This window comes from Paroedura picta, chromosome 10 (assembly GCF_049243985.1).
Source record: "Paroedura picta isolate Pp20150507F chromosome 10, Ppicta_v3.0, whole genome shotgun sequence".
Classification (NCBI taxonomy): Eukaryota; Metazoa; Chordata; class Lepidosauria; order Squamata; family Gekkonidae; genus Paroedura; species Paroedura picta.
The window spans coordinates 63,087,276-63,108,298 of NC_135378.1; the positions used below are offsets into that span (position 1 = coordinate 63,087,276).

The 21,023-nt window shown below is 41.0% G+C and overlaps 1 protein-coding gene across 7 annotated transcripts in view; it reads right to left on the bottom strand.

Moving 5' to 3' along the window:
* The window catches only part of REC114 (REC114 meiotic recombination protein), a 32,180-nt gene extending 11,174 nt beyond the window's left edge, over positions 1 to 21,006 (bottom strand). Inside the window, exons 1-6 of one of the 7 annotated variants that reach the window (XM_077300431.1) lie at positions 20,912 to 21,006; positions 15,444 to 17,285; positions 15,111 to 15,217; positions 1,796 to 1,974; positions 1,351 to 1,440; positions 445 to 528 (exon numbers count right to left, since the gene is read on the bottom strand). In XM_077300431.1, the coding sequence (XP_077156546.1) occupies positions 445 to 528; positions 1,351 to 1,440; positions 1,796 to 1,966 (345 nt within the window). In that variant the 5' untranslated portion in view covers positions 1,967 to 1,974; positions 15,111 to 15,217; positions 15,444 to 17,285; positions 20,912 to 21,006. The other 6 variants (XM_077300432.1, XM_077300436.1, XM_077300435.1 and 3 more) reach the window with 6 other exon arrangements.
* Positions 21,007 to 21,023: the final 17 nt, after the last annotated feature.

Sequence of the window (21,023 nt, forward strand, 5' to 3'; positions counted from 1 at the left end):
GTTCATATGGTCATGGGTTGTTCCCTTTTGCGAGGGGAGGCTAAAATACCACTTGTGTGTATTAGTGAATCATAAATTCACTCAGTAGCAATTTTGTGTGATTGTGGAAGCTCTCTTTAGACCTATCAAAATTGCTCAATAAGAGCCAGATCTAGACAGGACAACCTGAGGGAATATTGTTTTAAAAGCATTCTCTAAAGAGAAAAATATATATTTTGTCTTTATTATAGTGTGTTTGTGTGTATACAGACACATACTATTCAGAAAGAAAATAAATTTAAATGAAATGTCTCAGTAAAATTCTCCAGTGACTGATTTCCTAAACATAAACCAATTTTAAGAATGGCATTAGTGTTACTATGTCATGTTCTAGATCCAAAATGTGTGATAAAATTCATATATGAGGAGGGGACATCTAGAAAAAATGTGCCAGAAACAGCATACCTTTATCTTTGAACCAAACAGCATGCAGTCTGCATTTCTAACTATCTTCAACCACTGAGAAGCATCAATTAATGAAAAACCTTCCTGAAACGTAGAGAGAAAATCCACTGAAAAACAGAGAAAACTAGGGTACAGACAGTGAAAACAACACCTCACCTGAAATGCTGGTTCACCCCACTTAAAATATTTTGGAAAAATAGGTTAGGATTGAAAAGATTTCAGATTATTTCAGAATTATCCTTATTTGATCCTCAAACTTTGCTTTCTTCTTACATATCTCAATAGAGCAGAAATTATTTTCAATCTATGTAGCAGACTTACATGATGTTGCATATGTTATCATTGATATAAGCAATTTTAGTATTAACAATTTTAGTATGTACAGTATATAGGGTCTACACTGTATGGCATAGCATGCATCATCAGATTTTTGTAATGGACCTGACATGAATTTTATTACTGCAACAACTCTATGTGGCCATGAGGTTCCGACTGACTCATCATGCTCAGAAAGCTTTGGGAATCAGAGGAATTTGAACTTATATCCAGTAGTTCTTAGCCCCACCCTAACCACAACACTATATTAGGGTCTCTGTAATATTATTTCAATAACAAATGACTTATTGAAACACCTTTCATGTCACCAATATATTTTTAAGTAATTAGCGGCTATTAAAATAACAACAAACTGTCATGGTCTACCTATTTCAGAAAGAGGCTCTTTCTCCTCATTAGTAGTTTTCTAATTAATATTGACAACTATATAATTAGAAACATTTCAGCAAGGTGCGTTTACTTGTGAATGATGTTAATTTAAACAGTGTTAAATAAAGCTCAGCAATTCTCCTACAAAAAATATGAAACTAAAGGAGAAAACTGTCCATACTGATGAAAATAAGCACTTACCAGTACTTCTTTTCCTCTGGAAATGAAGAAATGGCCTGAAATAACCATAGTGAGAACAAGAAACCCAGATTGTTCATTTGACTCCAGAACCTTTTTCATAATTAAAATGAAAACGAGAGACAGTTTTAGGAATGATATAGTAAAAACTACAAGGTTTTTTAAAGAGAAGAATAAGGAGACTGCAAACACTAGCATGTACTCAACAAGTCACACACATTTTTAAACAACTACATTCTGCAATATGGAAGGCTTGTTCCCAAAGTTACTGATAAGTGAGAAAATACTTTTTACATATGCTCGGAAGCACTCAGGACACAGACAGTGAGAACTGAGTTCTCATATTCTCACTCTGGCAAATCCTTTTGCCTCTTGCACAAGGCAGATTGAGCTACTAATTCAGCTGCATAAAGGGCCCCTCCTTGTCGCCTAGATGACCCAAGCTCACCTTCCAGGAGCCTGAGTTAGTGGCCAAAGTTCCAGGCATGAATCGGCCATAACGTCTCAGCTGCCACTCTGTAGCACTGAGACATGAGGAAGAGTCCCGTGGCTGTTCTGTTACTGGAACTTCAGAACTTGAAATAATGCACCCACGGCTTTCGTCACTGCATGTCGCCATCTTGGTAACTACAGGAAATGCAGCAGGACACAACAAAACAACCGGGCAAAAATAAAGAATGACAAAGTAAAAGCCTGTCCCGCAGTTAACCATAGAGTGAGGTAAAGTGCACTAAATTAAACCTCAAGCAATGACAAATTTAGATGCCCTTAGATGCTGTTACAAAGACAAGTAAATTATCTTGTTCTTTACAGAAGATATGCATGACAATACTGATATGTGCATAGATAAAATGCCATTGCAAAACTTTAGTCAGTGTATCTATAAAAACAATGTGTGTGTAATGCCAGTTGAACAGGTTGAGTTGAGTTCAGGAACAAAACAACTGGCAAATATCAAAGGGACAATAAAGTTTGTGTCACCAATTTAAACCAACAGCATCCAGAAAGCCAAATTCCATTATGATTTATAGTTAAAGTTGTATACTTTTTTGTAGTCTAAAATCACCACTCAAATCAACAAAAGCAAATTACATTTCAAAAAATCATTAGGTATTTAAAATATACTTAAATATAAAACACATATTTCAGCAGCACCAACAATTTTTCCCTCTCAGAAGAGGGAGGGAACTAGGCTTCAGTAGAACTTCTGAGGGAACACTTGAAAAGAGGATGGGGGGGAGGGGAGGGAAATTGTCACACTAACAGCAGAAAAAAATGCAGGGCAGTTTTCTATTTTCTCAGGACAGCTTTCTATCTTCTTTGCAACAAGCCTAGTCTGATATATTCCAGGACCTATATCATATGTGAAGGCAGGCATGAGAATGGCCTGCATCTAGTCAAGAAGCCTGGTGTATGTGATTGAATTGCCTAGGCCTAGTCTCTAAAGCTGCTGAGTCTAGAACAGTTTCCAGCCTAGGCAAGGCAGAGACTTCAGAAGAGCAGCTGTAAGCATACAGTTGTATGTTGCTAAAAGAAACGTCACCTTATAGCACCAAGACCAACAGAAGTATTGATAGGATGTAAACTTTCATGGACTAGAGCCAATATCAACAGATGCACAAAGTATGACTTGAGTTAGTAGACTTTACGCACACACACAATTGGCACAGCACAAAAACAACATTTTTAATAGTGGGGTGAAACGGCAGTAAATTGGTATTTTTATATAATGCTCAATTGTATACAAAATAAGCAACAGTAGCAGCAGATGCTAGGAATATCTTCTTAGACATGCTAAACTAATACCTGTACTGTGACAGATTCAGTATCACCATCATTAGTAATAATCTCCTCTGTTGTCACACTACAGACGCTAAATAAGTTTATCACAGTCACAAAGATGGGGGGTGTTTCCACATCAGTCAGAAGTGGTGCAAACTGTATCGAGAGGCAGCGTGGTATAGTGGTTAGTGTCAGACCAGGATTGGGAAGATACCACTTCAAATCCCCACTCTTGACACAAAAGTTTGCTTAATTATATTGGGCCAGACATGCATGCTCACCTAACCTACTTCACAGGAGTTTTGTGAGAATAAAATGGGGAGAATATCATCTGTCATTTTGGGCACCCATGAGGGGAAAAGTGGGGTACAAATAAATGGGGTGCAAGTGGCATCAGTTGGACAATGCAGTTGTAACAATCCTTATCCATGGTTCCTCTATATATTTGTGAAACAGCCTGTGGGGTGGAACATGTCCGGCTGTTTAAGTGGGAATAGGGCCAATCAGGCTGCAGCCAGCAAAGCAAAGCTGGCTACACCCTGACTGGCCCTGCTCCTGCAGCTCCCGCCCTCCGTCCCTGGACTCTAGCCTCTTTGCTCTCAGATGCGCCTCAGTGCCTGGAGCCCGCAGCAGGTAAGGGGAGAGGGTCCTGGGCAAAGAGTGCTGGTGGAGGGCCTGCTATTGAGGGGCTCTTGAGGGCCTGCTAGTGAGGGCCTCCCGGCCTGCTTGCTAAGGAGCTCTGTCCTGGGCCTGCTAACAAGTTGCCCGGGCCCCGCCCGCCCCACTTGATCCGGCTGCGAGCTGTGGCCCAAAGCCACCTTAAGCTGCCTGGCCAGGGGCCAGGGGAGGGGACCCTTTCAAGGCCCGTTCTTGGCAACGGGCTTTGAAGCTAGTGTCTACATATATCAAAAACAATCCATTTTCCTTCCATTTGTTACAATCCTGATTTTTCAGGATCTAATTTGTTCCATTACTGTAAAAATTAAGAGACACAATCTTTGTAGTGTGTGATGATCTTTATGTTCCTGTTATGTAATCGGAAATGTTTTATCTTGCAAGCAATAAGTCACACCCTTGCAATTGGGAAGCGCAGTTAATCACAACGTTCTCATGTTTAAATTGGCACTATGATTCCACTAGGCATCAGTACTAATTCCCAACTTGTGTTTTCTAAGTCAAAAATTTGAAACTGAGAAGGAGAGTTCACTACTTAAGTTTGTGAGCAGCTCTTTTCAGGTACAAAGATGAACAAGTTAAAACTACACCCCCCCCCAAAAAAAAATCAAGACATTTCTTTGGGGAAAGAAAACTCAAATTGACACAGCTGAACACATTGTTGCTACAGCACAAATACTTGCTTCAAATTTTAAGCAGTAATCCAAACGAAGCATCAAAAGGAATAGATAAGGTACTGTCAGAATACTACTTCTTAGCACAAACATCTCTTTTCAGTTAAAAAAAAATATTTTAATCAGTAAAGTAGTTTACTGTTAAGAGCCTCTTGTGGCGCAGAGTGGTAAGGCAGCGATATGCTGTCTGAATCTGTCTGCCCATGAGGTTGGGAGTTCAATCCCAGCAGCCGGCTCGAGGTTGACTCAGCCTTCCATCCTTCCGAGGTCGGTAAAATGAGTACCCAGCTTGCTGGGGGGTAAACGGTAATGACTGGGGAAGGCACTGGCAAACCACCCTGTATTGAGTCTGCCAGGAAAACGCTGGAGGGCGTCACCCCAAGGGTCAGACATGACTCGGTGCTTGCACAGGGGATACCTTTACCTTTACCTTTACTAGTTTACTGTTATACCTTGTACCTATGGTACCTGGCATAAAATCAAGTTAGTAACACTAATAACAATTTAATTAGTATTAATAATAGTACTTTTTTGCATTTTGATATTTTGTGGTGTGGCCCAATTGAATTGCGCTTGTATCAGATCCAGCTTTCATAACAAAGGAGTTTGATGTCCTTGTTCTCAACTTTTACAGTATACAATTTACCTGAATCATTTACTACTATTGTCAAATGATATAATACTATTTACTTTCAAAAGGAAAAGGACTACCCTGTATGCCAACTGTAATACTGTAGGTTAGCAAAGTTTCACTGTTGCTCAAATTTCATTATTACTTAAAGTTGAAAACAATAAACACAATTTCATTGGGAATGATCTTATGTAGACAGAGGTGAGCCAGATGCATGGGAACAAAGCAGTTCTGTACCAATCACTGAACAGATGTTATTCGCTAATCATTCCAAATACTCTTGTGATGAGAAACTCCTCATTCTGGAAAAGATGAGTAAGTAAAAAAGAAGCACAACACTCCAGACTTATTCCCCTCCATTAGGGAAAACTGGATTCTTCAGCCAAAATCTAATAAAAATATTTAAATATGATTAAAGGACACACACGCACAAAAGCTTACTCATGGGGGTAGGAAGACTGAAGTTCCATAAATCAAAGAGGAAGCCTGGCAAAGGTCAACATTCAACTAACTTATTAGTTAGCAATGGGGTTGGCAGCAAACACATGAAAGGAGTCCAAGAGTAAGAGTTTTACAAGAAAACAGACTCAGAGGTAAGCCATTGGAGGTTAAGTTACGACTCCAAATAAAAAGCAATTGGAAGCTAGATGTGACAGAAGCGGATGAATTATAAGGTGTAATTGAAAGAAAGAAATGGCACTCCTACTGAATATCAGGAAGCAAGTACACAATCAGAACAAGCACACCTGATATGAAGGGCCATGTGGAATACAGAGGATGTAGTGAAATCTCCCATTTGATGAGGCAGTCTTCAAATTAGTGACTTCAGCATGAAAAAGACAGGATGGGATATAATCTAGAAGTCATACCAGCACAACACTTTATTAGCCTGGATGGACATTTCCATCTTTGCTAAGGAACAGGGGAATAAAGAATATTTCCATTTCATAGATCCTTTGCCAGATAAGCTGAAAGGAACCTCTTCAGGATGACGTCAACTTATATTCGCTTCCCGTTCTTCCCTCTTTAACTATACAAAATAAATTAGTTCTATGAGCACCTGAAGGTCTCACAGTCATCACAAACACATCATCATATCTTTCAGTTTACATACAAGATCTAGTAAAATTAATGTTTTTTTGTAGCTGCGGAGAAAAGTATGTGGACTGTAAACATATATGCTGGTCATGTAACCTTGCAGAGCAATTCTGATCAAGAACAGAAGAAATCTATTGTATCACTGGTATTAGACTTCCAACAGAACAGAAAGTTTTGCTGTGGGGTTGCTAGCAGATTTAGTTCCAGATAAAAGCATAAGACCATGGTGCATGAAGGATCATAATCAAAAGGTGGAAAAGTAGAAAGAGTCTGACTAAGAAGCATAGATTGCTAGTTTGGCAAATCATAGAGTTATGTAAATAGACTGCAGTTATACAATTAAGGGATAGGTGCCAAAAAGTTACTTAGTTTGCTTGGAAACCCATTAATTTTGGCAAGATCACTTACATTAACTACAGATATTTGTTGTGAAGAAGCAATCTTTCCAAAAGGAAAAAAAAAACTTTTCCCAATTCCCCCACCATCATCTGAGGCTGAGACCTCACCCAGACTCAGCCTGTCCCAGTCCTGGTGAGATGCACCAAAACATTTACCTGGAAGAGCTGGGGGTGAAGGAAGTGACAACCCTGGATGTGAGAGTTAGTTGGCACTGTGCCATCCCTTGGGAGAAAGAAGGCAGCAGCCGCAGCAAGCAGGGCCAAGAACTAGGCCCACTGTCAACGTCATTATCTGGCAATGGCCTGGTAAGGACCACAGCAGCAATGGAGATTCCTTCTCAGGGTCTGACAAGACAGGAGGCAGCAGCCAGGCCAGAATGTAGAGCTACCCAGCCTGCCTGGCATCAGTCCCTGGAGGATAGGCTGCTCAAAAGGAATAGGCACAGGTGAGCCAAATGAGGAAATAGGGGAGAATCACTACTCAGGCCCTAGGGATGACCCGTAAGGTGAAAGCTGGGCCTGATAGGGGTGGCATCTAGTCTTCCACCTTTAGTTCCCTTCAGTGGCTAGGAACAGGGCAGGATTGGCCTCAGGACTTGAGGTGTGTGGATTCAGGGATCTTTAAAAAGGAGCTCTGTGCTAGAGTGGCACAGTGAGGCAGTCCTCAGAAGGAAGATCTGGATGGTATGCTGAGTCCTGCATGGGAATATGCAGTTCTAACCAGCAGAGGCGTTGTGGGGAAGGTTCAAGCTTTTCATTCTGAACAGTTTCAGCCTCTATCTCCAGCTGTCTTCTCTTGGAGAATCTTTGGTATTTGCTGTGTCTCTTCTAGCTGGCTACTCCATCCATGGGGTACTGGGGAAGGGCAGCCCATGACTCCCAGTCCTCACATGCTCTTTTTCCAGGGCTCCAAGCATAGCAGCCTTTGGGTCACAGCTAGCACAAGATGCTCCAGATATATCAAGGAACTGAGCAGTTTCTCCTCCACTTTGGTGCTATTCCTCAGCGCAGAGTTTTCTAGCATCAGGGCCTGCATCACTGGAGCCAGAACAAGCTCTGCTGGCTGCTGCAATATCTGGTAGGGTTTCCTGTGTGAAGGCTTGTTTGGACCTGACAGCAAAGTTGAGGTTTGTGAAGTGTCAAAGGAGTACTTCTTCTTGGGAGTTCTGTTTACTGCAAGCAGTGTGACCCACGAAACCTGCTTACTATTACTATAAGTTAAGTCTTTGATGCTTGTCTGGCAGTTTCTTCCAACACAGCTAAATTGATAGGGCAGGCTGGTGCACATATAGGGACCAGTTCTGGTCTGGCTCACCCATACTACCAGCACAGTATGGCTGCGGCTTGAGTACTTGATTCAGCTCTGCTGGTACCACTGTTGTTACATGGCAGGCAAGAAGAGGCTTTCCAAGTCTGAAAAGGTGGTGATCTTCTGTGTCAAGACAGGCGTCAAGACGTGGTAGCTGTGAACCTCCCAGATTAGCAAGTCATAGAGAAGGCAGAAGGGGCATATATTAACCTTCTATTGGTAGATTTTCAGGTAGAACTTAGAAACAGAATACTTCCACTTAATCCACTGAAGCATTCCTCATCATCTGGTAAATTCATAAACCGGAATGCTCATATTCTGTTCCTGGAGCAGACGGCGCAGATAGGCTGAACTATACCCATGGAGATGTTATTTCGTGTGACTCCTTTGCCATAAACAGCATCAAACTGGTACTTCATTACCTCTACACCAAGCTGGCTCTCTTGGTAGTGTTTAGGAGTGCCAACTTCTAATCTGGTAAACCGAGCTTAATTCCCCACATGCGACCTTGGGCTCACCACAACACTGATAAAGCTGTTCTGATACAGCAGCATAATCAAGGACAGGGAAAACATTTGTCTAATGGGCATGTGCATTACTACCCACAAACTGTACTTGTACATCGAGAGCCACCTACTTCACAATGTCCCATACTGAAATAGGAAGATGTTGAGAGGGGAATAAGACTTAAAATAAATAAATGACCATATTATCAGGCAGCACAAAGCCAAAATGGGAATAAGACCAGAATGCTGTTCACATTAGTTTTTAAAAATGGAAGCTTTGTCACCCTTCATGGGAAATGTGTAGGTGGGTTTTCCCATAGAACAGGTAAGTATTTTTTAGGTTTTGATGTAAACCGCCTCAAGCTAGCTGGCCAGGACTGGCAGTGAATAAATGCAATTATAAAATAAAAAAAAATTAGACTGAGATAACACAATAAAAGAATTGAGACTTTTGAACTCTGGTGATGGAGAAAACTCTTGCGAGTCCCTTGGACTGCAAGGCGAACAAACCGGTCAGTCCTAGAGGAGATTAGCCCTGACTGCTCCTTAGAAGGCCAGATCCTGAAGATGAAACTCAAATACTTTGGCCACCTCATGAGAAGGAAGGACTCCCTGGAGAAGAGCCTAATGCTGGGAGCGTTTGAGGGCAAAAGAAGAAGGGGATGACAGAGAATGAGGTGGCTGGATGGAGTCACTGAAGCAATAGGTGCAAACTTAAATGGACTCCGGGGAATGGTAGAGGACAGGAAGGCCTGGAGGATCATTGTCCATGGAGTCATGATGGGTCGGACACGACTTCGCACCTAACAACAACAACACAATAAAGAATTTTAGGATGCCCTGGCCCACTTTCTTTGATGTAGAAGATGCATCCCAGCCAACACTTCAGTAATCAGGAATCCTCATAATGGAATCAAATTTCATTCAAATGAAGATTAGCCACCACAGTATGATACATGGTGAATATTGCCTTCTCTCACTCTGTAGCACACAGCAGTTTGATGTGGGAAATAGCAGAAAAATAAAATTATTGATGTGTGTTTGTCATTGAGAAAATTCTTTTCCAGAAAACAGCTTTCCTAGATGCTATGCTATTTTAAAAATGATTATTTCTGAGAAATTAGCATTATCGCATCAATATTTCATGTCAGCAATTATTCACTCAAGCTGCAGGCATTTCTTTAATTCCTTGTCACATGACATTTTTACTGGGGAGCAGTTCTTAGAACATACCAAAAGTATACTCTGTATATACTCGGGTTGTTCCAAAGAATAAGAGTATTCAGCAATCAACATAACTTTTGTTTTCCTTGAAGTTTGTTATATGTCTGAATGCAAAATGATTACTTAAACAAATTCATTTACACAGAAAATGGATGGCTTCAGAAAACCTGGATTTCCTCACTGTATAGGTGCTATAGATGGCTGCCATATTCCTTTGATTGTTCCCATCTGGCAGATGGAGGAATACATTAATATCCTCTCAGTCCTTCTACAGGGAACTTATAACCATATGGCACAATTCATATATTGAAGGGGGTTGGAGTGGAAAGCACCAGGATGCAAATGGCCTTCTGCGAATTAAGTAGGACAAGAAATGTTGCAGCATGTGCCTCTGGGTGATGGAAGGCCAGGTGCAGGTGTCTTATTGCCCATCTGCTGGTCCTACAGAAAAACTTGACAGCTGTCATCACTGCATTCTTAATATTAGTGCAATCAACAATCATACAGTAGAAGACAATATAGGAGAGTAAGAGCTTATTTATCTGACTACAAATTATAATATAAAGCCAGGGAAAGAAGTTATAGAAGCATTGGCAAATCTCATCTGGAGTAAACTCTTGCTTCATTTATATCCCACCTTTTTCCCCAACAGAAGCAGCTTACATCACTGTCCTTTTCTCTATTTTATCTTTACAACAGTCCTATGGGGTAGGTTAGGATGAGAATTAACAAGTAGTCCAAGGAAACCTCCAGGGCAAAGTGAGGATATGACCATGAGTCTCCCAGATCCTAGTCTGATACTCTTGACTACACAGTACTAGCTCTTATTTACACTGACAATTTAGCAACGCCTCTTTCTCTGTTAGAAATACTGCCTTTCCTTTTATGGATCTTTTATACCTAAAGCATGATTTCCTTATCTTTCCTGTAAAATGTTTTTTTAGATCTATTTCAAAATAAGTAGGTGTTGTCAGATTAGGTTTTAAATGTGCTGCTTATATTTTTGCAATTTAAATGTTCTTTTTAATAACTGTTTTCAAGACAATCAATTGTCCTGACTGTATCATTTTAGTAAACTTCCTTTGCCTTCCATTTTAAACTGGCCAAGGTTATAGCTGGACATAACTTCAGGGAGCACTACAGAAGACCTGTTTCAGTTGTGTACATTACAACTTCTCCTGTATATTATATTCAACAATTCCTATTAAAGTTCTATTTAAAATGTCACCTAGAAAAACTTCTAGCAAAAAAAAAGTTGAAATGATGTTGAAAAGTGTTGAGGAGTGTATTCTTCCACCCCACCATGAGCATTTCTTAAGCATAGTGAATGAATTAGAAATATGAGACCACATGGGGGCTCCCCACACTCTAGTTTGAGAAATTCCTGGAGATTTGGGGAGGAAGTCTGGGGAGGGTAGAGTTTGGGGAGGGGAGGGGATGAAAAGCATTAGTGTCCAACCTCCGAAGCTGCCAATTCTTCTAGAAGAAGAGTTGGTTCTTATATTCTGCCTCTTCTACCAGGAGTCTCAAAGTAGCTTACCAATACCTTCCCTTTCCTCTCCCCACAACAGACGTCCTGTGAGGTAGGTGAGGCTGAGAGAGCCCTGATATTACTGCTTGGTAAAGCTGAGCTGTGTGCCTATTTGAGAAAAACAAGGAGTTCCATGTGCCTTCTCATAGAGAACTACACATACACTCAAATGTGCCATGAGCATTTTCCTTAGCTTCAATCAAATTTACTTGAGAATACAAAGAAATATTTAGAGTCACATTGCAATAGATACTGCTTATCAGCTTCCTGTAGTGCTTGAATGAGATTGAACTTTTGCACTTTATACAGAAGGAGGATGATAAAAGACCTTTGTTAAAAAGCCCTCCTGAATAATTCAATTTTGATTTTAGTTTCTGGTTTTAAACTGATATTTTATACATTATAAATTATCTGTTATTCATTTTCTAACGGCTACCAGAGGTCCTTTTTTTGGTGTACATCTTCTTTGGGGCTCTTTCTAAAAAGTGATAAAAATTATCTTCTTTTTGGATTGGATTGCTCCTGTATGCCTGATTAGTAGCAATGATCACAAATAGTTGAAATATCCCTTGTTTGAAGTAGTCAGTCAAGAAATGTCCTCTTTTTTTTAGCTTTTCAAAATATTGTAACCCTAGTTTTACAGAATACAAGAGCCAAGATGCTTTAGGATTGAATCCATTTTTAAAATGATAATACTGTTAATAAAGAATTGCTACATTGTGCTAGTTTGTAAAACACTAGCTTGAAGTCTAAAGGGAGTTTGGCTTTGTTAGTACAGCTGCAAGTAAGAGAAGACTGTATGCAAACACAGTTTTGTTGAAACTGGATTTCTTGGTATTCCTTCCAACGTTTATATTCATATTTTTGGGAGGCAAACAACTCTCCCCAATTTGCACTAAAATGGATTTTCTGCAACAATTGTGGATATTTAAAAATATGTATGTTGGCTGACAGTCTCTTATAACTATTTATTTAAAATAATCTAATTATCAAAATACAGCAGTTCTGACACAGCCCTACTTGGACGTACTTCGAAAACGATACGAGACCTTAGCCAGGAATTCGCTCTCACTTTTTGCTTTAGGAAGCAGTATTGCCAACTGTCAAGAAGCATATAAACAGTTCATTAACTGTAAGCGCCCTCTTGTCCGGCTGCAGAAAAAGTGTAGTTGTCTTATTTCAAGAAAATGCAGCACATAAAAAAGGAAGAGGAAGAGCACCAATTTACGTTTGTTTTGTTAAATTCCATTTTAAATCCACTCTGATCTGGATGCTATTGTTTTAAATAACAAGCGTAGTGTTGGTAGTCCCATCTTATACAAGTTTGATAGTTTATTACTGATGGTGACAGAATACTGAGAACTGTGACATTTACCGCTTGCAAACTGGATCTGTTCCTACCTTAGGGATGCTAGCCACCAGGTGGGACCTGGGATTCCCCTGGAATTACAGCTCATTTTCACAGCACAGAGATCAGTTCTCCTGGGAAAAATGGATGCTTTGGAGGGTGGACTCTAGGGCACTGTACCCCACTAGATCCCTACCCTCACCCCAAATCTCTAGGAGTTTCCCAGCCTGATCTGGCATCCCTAATCCTGCACAACTCCTGCTGGTGGCAAACAGAAGGAAAATTTGCAAGTGATACCTGTTTGTCTATCAAACCATTATGTTAATTGGATTCTGTCTATATTTTTTTCCAGACTGGTCTACAATCTGCTGGTTGCTTAATTATATACAGTATATACACAGTATGCGTTGCAAAGTTCTGCAAGGAGCGGTCCTCTCTCCAATCTTATTTAACATCTTTATGCGCCCTCTTGCCCAACTGGTGCGGAGGTTTGGGCTTGGGTGCCATCAATATGTAGATGGAACCCAGCTCTTCCTCCTAATGGATGACCTCCCGGATTCACCCCCAGAATCTTAAACCAGATGCCTGGAAGCAGTTATGGGATGGCTCAAGCAGACTCATCTGAAGCTCAACCCCTCAAAGACTGAGGTCCTGTGGCTGGGCTGGAAGAGACCAAGACAGAAATCACGATTAGTACAGCTGTCAATGGCTCACTCTACCAGAATTATGGGCATGATCCTAGACACTTCCCTCTCCATGGAGGAACAGGTCACAATACTAGTGTGGCGGGCATTTTTCCACTTGTGTCAAGCCAAACTACTAGCATCCTACTTGGCCCTGGATCACCTAGCCACAGTGATACATGTGACAGTCACCTCTAGACTGGATTTCTGCACCCCACTATACGCGAGCCTACCCTAATCCCTGATCTGGAAACTACAACCGGTCCAGAATGCAGTAGCCAGGGTTCTCACAAGAAAAGCTTGGAGGGCCCACATTTGTTCCATTCTCCAACAACTGCAATAGTTACCAGTTGAATCCCAGATCAAGCTTAAGATTTTGGTAATTACCTTTAAGGCCATACACAGTTTGGTTCCAGCATACTTGAGAGGCCATCTCTCTACTTTTGCCCCCCAAGGAGCACTACGCTCAGCCAATACCAACTGGCTAGTGATCCTTGGCTCCAAGGAAGCACATTTTACATCAACCAGGGCTAGGTAGTTCTCGGTCCTGGCCCCCACCTGGTAAAATGAGTTCCCAGAAGATATCCAGGTCCTGTTCAAGGTATCACAATTCCACAGGGCCTGCTAAATAGAGCTCTTCCACTAGGCATTTGATTGAGGCCAGTGACAACACCTACTGGGCCCCCTGAAACCGCCCCCCTCCTTATCCAGACAAACCTACTCTATGGGATTGTGTTCAAAATCACCACTGAACATGTTATGTTATGTTATGATTGTTGATTCAGTTATCAAACTGATAACCTTCCTTGCAGCTCAGGGCGGTATATAAATACAAATTAAAAATAAATTTTAAAAAATTAGTTTAGGTGTCATTCCAAAAATCCTCTGCCTCATTTTGTTTCAATACAATGAAATACAAAACAAGCATGCTTCACTCGGTTTCTTCTATCCTTCCCCTATATCATTTTTCAGTGTAACCCATATAACAATTCTTAACCATCCAGCAATCATAAGTTTGCACCTGTTTAGATAAAGATTGTCTAGTAAGACGGTGGTTTCTCCAGCAAGGATTCACAACCTTCATCACACTCAATGATTTTATTTTACTTTACTGATAAACAGAAGACAGAACGAGAAAATACAGCTATGTGATCATCATTACCTTGTAAGCAGTATAAATGGAAAATTGTAAATATTTCAAGCATGTTCCTACATGCAAATGTTGGCCTTTTAACAGCAGTTTGAATACATTCTACTTTAATTCATATTTTGGTACACAAGAGTTTATTTTAAAAATTATATTAGTGTCCACATTATGGCATGTTGAACTCTATGCTCTAATCTGTTTTTGATTTGCAAGGAAAGTGCCAATAGTTAATTACAAAGCAAGGCTTCTGTGACTCAACCATTTTGCATTTATAGGTTTTTGATATAGTCCAGAGGAGGCAGTGAAACCTTATTTAATTTAACCAACACGTATTTGGTTAAAACACCATCAAAAGAGTGACTGGAATCCCTCTGAGTCAGTTGGAAAAGTCACTTTGAAGAAGGCATTTATTAGCAACATTCTCCATAGTCACAACACAGGGCCGATAAAGTCTGGGAAAAATCAGCCGCTACTTATTATAGTTAGAAGAAGTAGTCATTCCCAACTGGGTAAAGTGTCAATAAATAGTGCTGATACCAGAATTGAAATATGTTTTACAGAGAGTATAAAACTGAATAAAATGAGTTGATATCTATATATAAACCATTAGAATAAAACTTTTATATTTCAGTCATTACAGAAATTTTTATTGAACAATCAGCATTGGTCTATTATGATAAACAAAAAGATTAGGAAATATCACCGTTTAATGCATGACATTACCACTTAATTAAAGTTTAAGAAAGGAAGACCATACCCTTCCACGGGTTTATTTATGTGCAGTTCACTCCCAAAATCTAGAGCAAAACGGTTTCTAGATTCAACGCTGAGAAAAGGATTTCAGAGGTATAGAGATACCCACTCCTGTTTGGAAAAGAAATGTATAATAATTAAGCACAGCTACAAATCAATGTTCATAGTACATTAAAAGCAGGCTAATTAATTAGCAGAAGCATGATCAGCAGGCATACAAATGAACATGACACTTAACACAACTATCACAACTTTAGGATGTGTAAATAAATGCACATTTTCCCTGTGAGGCAGGCACAATTAACACCATGCAAATATAGGTCAAAGATATACTTACTTTAATTTGAACAGCTAATGAACAAGGATTTCTTTTCCAGTGCAACATTCCTTTACGGCCTGAGCTTTGTAGTTCTTGGGAGAAAAGACAAGGAATGGATCCAAAGTAATGAGTAATGGCCAAATCAAAGTTAATCGGCTTTCTGTTGAAATTAGTAAAACACTGTGCATTATTCAGGATTAGCAACTGAGCACTGTATTACCGCTAATACAATAAGAATATTCTCTTTTGTTCAGTGAACGAGCTCAGTAATAGTAATAGCTCACGTTGTCAGCTTCCACGCCAAAGTTCATTTCTCCGCAGGACAAAATTGACATTACTCTGTCCATCTCAATAAAGTATGAAATATTTTAAAGTATCACATTTCTCCATGGAGGGGAAAAAAAGGAAGACTTTATCAGCTATACCATCTCACAGAGCATTCTACTTCCTCTTTCTGTTCAGGTAGCTATAAAATGTGGGTGACCATTCAGAGGATCTAGTATATGAATCCAGAACCACCCCAAGATCAAGTCAGTGCGAAAGGAATGAAACACCCTCTTTTCCATATTTCTTCCTCAGAAAGGATTTGTATGATCCCCCTTTCCTTGACCTGTTCTTCACACTGCATAGGACACTGTCAAGAAGTCAACTGAAAACCTTTTCCAACAGGCCAAGGTGTTTTTCTGGCAACAAACACAGTGTTATGGGTCATGAGTTTGCAAATAATGAAATGTTCGTTAAGCAGTTTGCTGATAAATTGACATCTGCAGTTACATTAATCTCAGGAAGACCCATCAAAACCTCTTGTCAAAATGCAGGGCAACGGAGACCAACTTGTTATAGTCCTCATATATTGATTTATTTCATTTATACCCTGCTTTCTCCCTAGTGGGGAGCCAAAGTTCATTACATCTTTGCCATTCCATCCTCACATGCTCCCTGTGGGAAAGATTTAATCTCTCTCTCTCTGTGAGTGAGTCTGGATAAACATCACCTAACAATGCTCCATGGTAGGGTGGCAAATCACACTTGGTCTCCCTGATCTTACTGACACTTTAGCCACTAAAAGGTAGCACTTAATACCTATAGTGATGAAAGGAAAAGTTCGTACACACATTGTGTGTTCTATGAAATAATAGATGCAGGTAGATACATGCTACACGTGCAATATGACTTATCAAAAGTACACATGCTCACATTTTTAGAAATCCTTAAAAGCAAAATAGAGGATACTAGAGGCAAAGCCTGTTGCACCCAGGGAAACAACAGGTGCTAGGGTGAGTACCTGCACTATGGCCTTCCTGTGGGCTGGGTACAAGGCAAAAACTCCTGCCCACCCTTTGACTCTTGAGGCCCTGCCTCCTAAACTCAATGAACATTCCTGACCCTGGAAAGATCGCAGCAAGACCAAGATGGCATGCATATGGAAAAGGAAAAAATATCCTCCCAGTCTCACCCAAATTAGTATTATTTTTGTGCTGCAAGTGCCTGTGATGGTTATCCCCCAAAAAACATTCCTCCCCTCTCGTATTGTAAACTGCAAACCTCACATGACTTATTCATGAGTAAACATTCCCAGGGCAGAAGCTTTTCCTAGCTGCCCTGGGTCCCAGAAGGCCAGCAAGGGACTGTTTCTGGGCCTCCTACAGCCCCCCCCCCCTCCAGAAGGCATGCAGGGGCTATGCCAATAGGCAGCTCGCTCCCCCTGAGGAAAGAGGCCAGGAGGCCAGAGCAACTTATTAGCAACAAGGCATGCTCTGAGATCAGCTCCTCTTCCACCCAGCAGTCTTCTGAAACTGGTAGGAAGCTGGAAGTAGAGAACTGATTCCTTATTAGCCTTTCCTGGCTGAGGGCCATCTCCTATTGAGGAAATATTTTTAAGAGGGCCAATCAGGTTGGGAGTAAATTGTACGAATATAATTTGAGCTGATTGGCTCTCATTGGCAGAGTGCAATTTGAACTGATTGGCCCTCATTGGCAGAGTGCTCTCTCTCTCTCTCTCTCTCTCTCTCTCTCTCTCTCGGTGGCACACCCCCAGGGAAGGCCAGTCAGTTAAGGAGTGAGTTGTCTATTTGAGCTTTATGATGTTTCATAATGATGATGATGATGATAGTTATGTAGGATAACACAAGAAATTATTCAAATGAAAATACCTGTTCTCAATATTTCCCTTGCTATTATCAAATCAATATACTTCATGTTACCATGCCATGTTATCAATACACAACTGAACCCTAAACCTAAGTGCTGCGAGCTAGCTTGCTGGGAGCAGCGGTATACAAATTCAATTATAAATTAATAAATAAAATGTCATAACATAGCTTCTATTTACTTTATTAAATGTTTTTGTTGATTCTTTCCACATGTTGCATTTCATATTCTAGTGGACTTGCAACTCTATGGGCATATGGCTGTATTTGTAACAAAATTGAGCTAAATCCCCATGCAATACTGCCATCTGGTGGTAATTCAGGTCAAAATTCCTTGCTTCTGAAGGAGTTGCTTTCTAAATCCTTTGCTGTGAAATTACAGCAATATTTACTAATAGTGTTTTAACGAGGACTGAAGATGCACCTATTTTGCTAGAGGCCTTTACATTCTGAAAGGGTTTTGAAAGAGTTTTCTTTATCCCAGTTGTCATTGGCACATCTTGGAAGGGTTTTTTTTTTTTTTTTTGCAGCCAGCTAGCACTGACTGACTAATTCAATTCAGTCTGTTAACTCATCCTTTGCTCCCTTTTGATTGTACACGTGGCAAATTAGAAGTTACATCCCAAAACGTTTTCTTCATTTCCTATACTTTATTTTTATTGAACATTTAGGCCACTAAAGAATTTGGGACAACTCAGCTCACAGATTGTTTCATGGTATTCTGAATAGTCCCTAATAAAACTACTATTGTCTTAGAATATTTAGAACCCCACCTGTAGGGAAAACTTTCTTCCAAAAAATACAATTCCTACAGAATAATATGAGGCAAAAAACATTGACTGTTCAGAACAAAGATTTTGATGAAATCTTTTTTTGTGCTTACTTATTAAAGAAAAATACTATTTAAAATGTTTTCCATGTTGATGTTCTGGACATTTTATGCCGTGGAAGTATTTTCCTATCATAACATGATTAACAGCTGGTTTAAAAGCCAAATTTCAATTTTAATGCACAGCAGAAACTGGCTATAAAACATGTCCAGAAGAACTGAGTTAACTGGGAGGCAATTTACTATTTTTTAGAATGTTAACAGAAGTAAGCAAGCATGCTCCTTGTCTCATGTTCACAACATAACTTTCAATCAAATCTTCAGACATCTTGCATTTTCCCGTAGTTGTTTTTAAATATTCTCAAGCCTGTACTGAATACATTCGCTAATTTTAAAACATGGTTTTATCCCATAATTTTATCAAGAACTAATGAGTACCTGAAATTGTGTGCCAAAATAAAATAATCTGAGATTACTAGGCTTCACAAAGCAGAAATGACAGACCCTTTCCCAGTATGTTTCTACATGCCTCTAGCTACCATCTTAAACAGTGGTCCCCAACCTTTTACCGGGGACTGGTCAACGCTTGACAGTTTTTCTGAGGCCCGGGGGGGGGGTAGTTTTTTGCCAAGAGATGTCGCCGCTGCTGCCGCCTGAGCCCCTGCTCAACTTGCTTTCCCGCCGCGCCCCTGACCTCCCGCCGTCCACAGGGGGGCGCTGCCAGCAGTAGCTGCGCAATGCCACGCCAAGGGGGAGCCCCAGCCATGGCAGCCACAGGAGAGCACCAAAGGTGAGCTGGTGGTAAAGTGGCAGGGCAGCCCCCGAGGCAGCAACCAGGGAGGAGGAGGAGGAGCCACGGCCCGGTACCCACTGATCTACGGACCGGTACCGGTGTCCGGGCCAGGGGTTGGGGACCACTGATCTTAAACATACTAAAGCAACCCACTGTATAGAGTAGGCTTTCTCAATCAGGGTTTTCTGAAACCCTAGGGCTTCTTGACAGCCCTGGAGGGGTTTCCTGAATGGGTGGAAGTTAATTCATTTTTATATTTTTAAAATTTGTTAAACATTTATCGGGTCACATGATCATATATGGTCATGTTAACCCATCCTCTCCTCCCAAAATGGTCAATGATGAGCCTGGAGGCTGGGAAGGGGAGGGGCATGTACACAGGTATCTTCCCAATCATATTGTGCATGATCTCAGCACTTCTGGGGTTTCTCGAAGCCTGAAAGATGTTTCAGAGATTTCTCAACAATAAAGAAGTTGAAAAAGGCTGGTATACAGCCATATCTGATCCAATCCAACAGACAAAAGAGCTCCTCACTTGAAGGATCTGTAATAAACCCAACAACATCCACAGGTCCCCCTCAGACATCCCCTCCATGGCCTGAACTCTCTGGGGAGCTTTAGCTAAGTTGTTGTTCCTATTACATTCTTGATTAAGGCCACTGAAATTGTGCTGTTCAAATCCACTGTGAATTATTTTGACTATGTTATATGTTAAACTGTTTCATGTATTCCCCCCCATCGTTATATGTAAGCCATATGGAAGGGCGGTATAAAAATCTAATAAATGAAATAAACATTTTTGGAACTAAAATATCCACTTGATGACGTGAAGAAACAGATTAACAAAGTTAGAATGGTGCCCAGAGAAAACCTGTTGCAGAGACAATTACAGAACCCTATTAGTGGTCACCTATATCTCTCCACTCAAAACAGTCCAATGCACCAGCAGTTTACAACTACGTCTGGATAATGACAGTTCTCTTTCACGAGTACTGGGAGGGCAAAACTTTTCTTGCCCCCCATCTCAAACACCTTGCCCACCTTGGTAAAGGTATCCCCTGTGCAAGCACCGGGTCATGTCTGACCCTTGGGGTGACGCCCTCCAACGTTTTCATGGCAGACTCAATACGGGGTGGTTTGCCAGTGCCTTCCCCAGTCATTACCGTTTACCCCCCAGCAAGCAAGCTGGGTACTCATTTTACCGACCTCGGAAGGATGGAAGGCTGAGTCAACCTTGAGCCGGCTGCTGGGATTGAACTCCCAGCCTCATGGGCAAAGCTTTCAGACGGCTGCCTTACCACTCTGTGCCACAAGAGGCTCATTTGCCCACAATAAATATATCTAAATTGAACATGGACACTAGTACCAGAGCTTGCAATAAACCCATTACCCTATATGTAATGGTTGGCGACTTATTTTAATGCCACCACTGCAACACGGATGACAATGAATTTACTATAAAGATTGACGACTTTAAAAGGCCCGGTATGGCCGCCTGCTCCACCCGCGACCAATCTGATTCAACAGACAAACGCAAAAGAAAATGCCCTTTTCCTGCATCCTATCCTAGTCAGGACGAATAGGGGCGGCCCAACTGTGGCTCCCCAGATGCTCTCCTGCCAACACGGCGCTCCCCTTAACAGCAGCATGGCCCGTCCGGTCAGAGGAAACCGCTGAGGCCGCCCTCTGTGCGGCAACGGTTACTAACAGAAGCCCCGAAAAAAGACGATGGATTTCACGCATGCGCAACAAACAGAAAGACGCGAGCGAGGAAACTCCCCGTCCGCCGTCTTGAGGGAGAACACGCTCGTGGCCTCGTCCGCCTG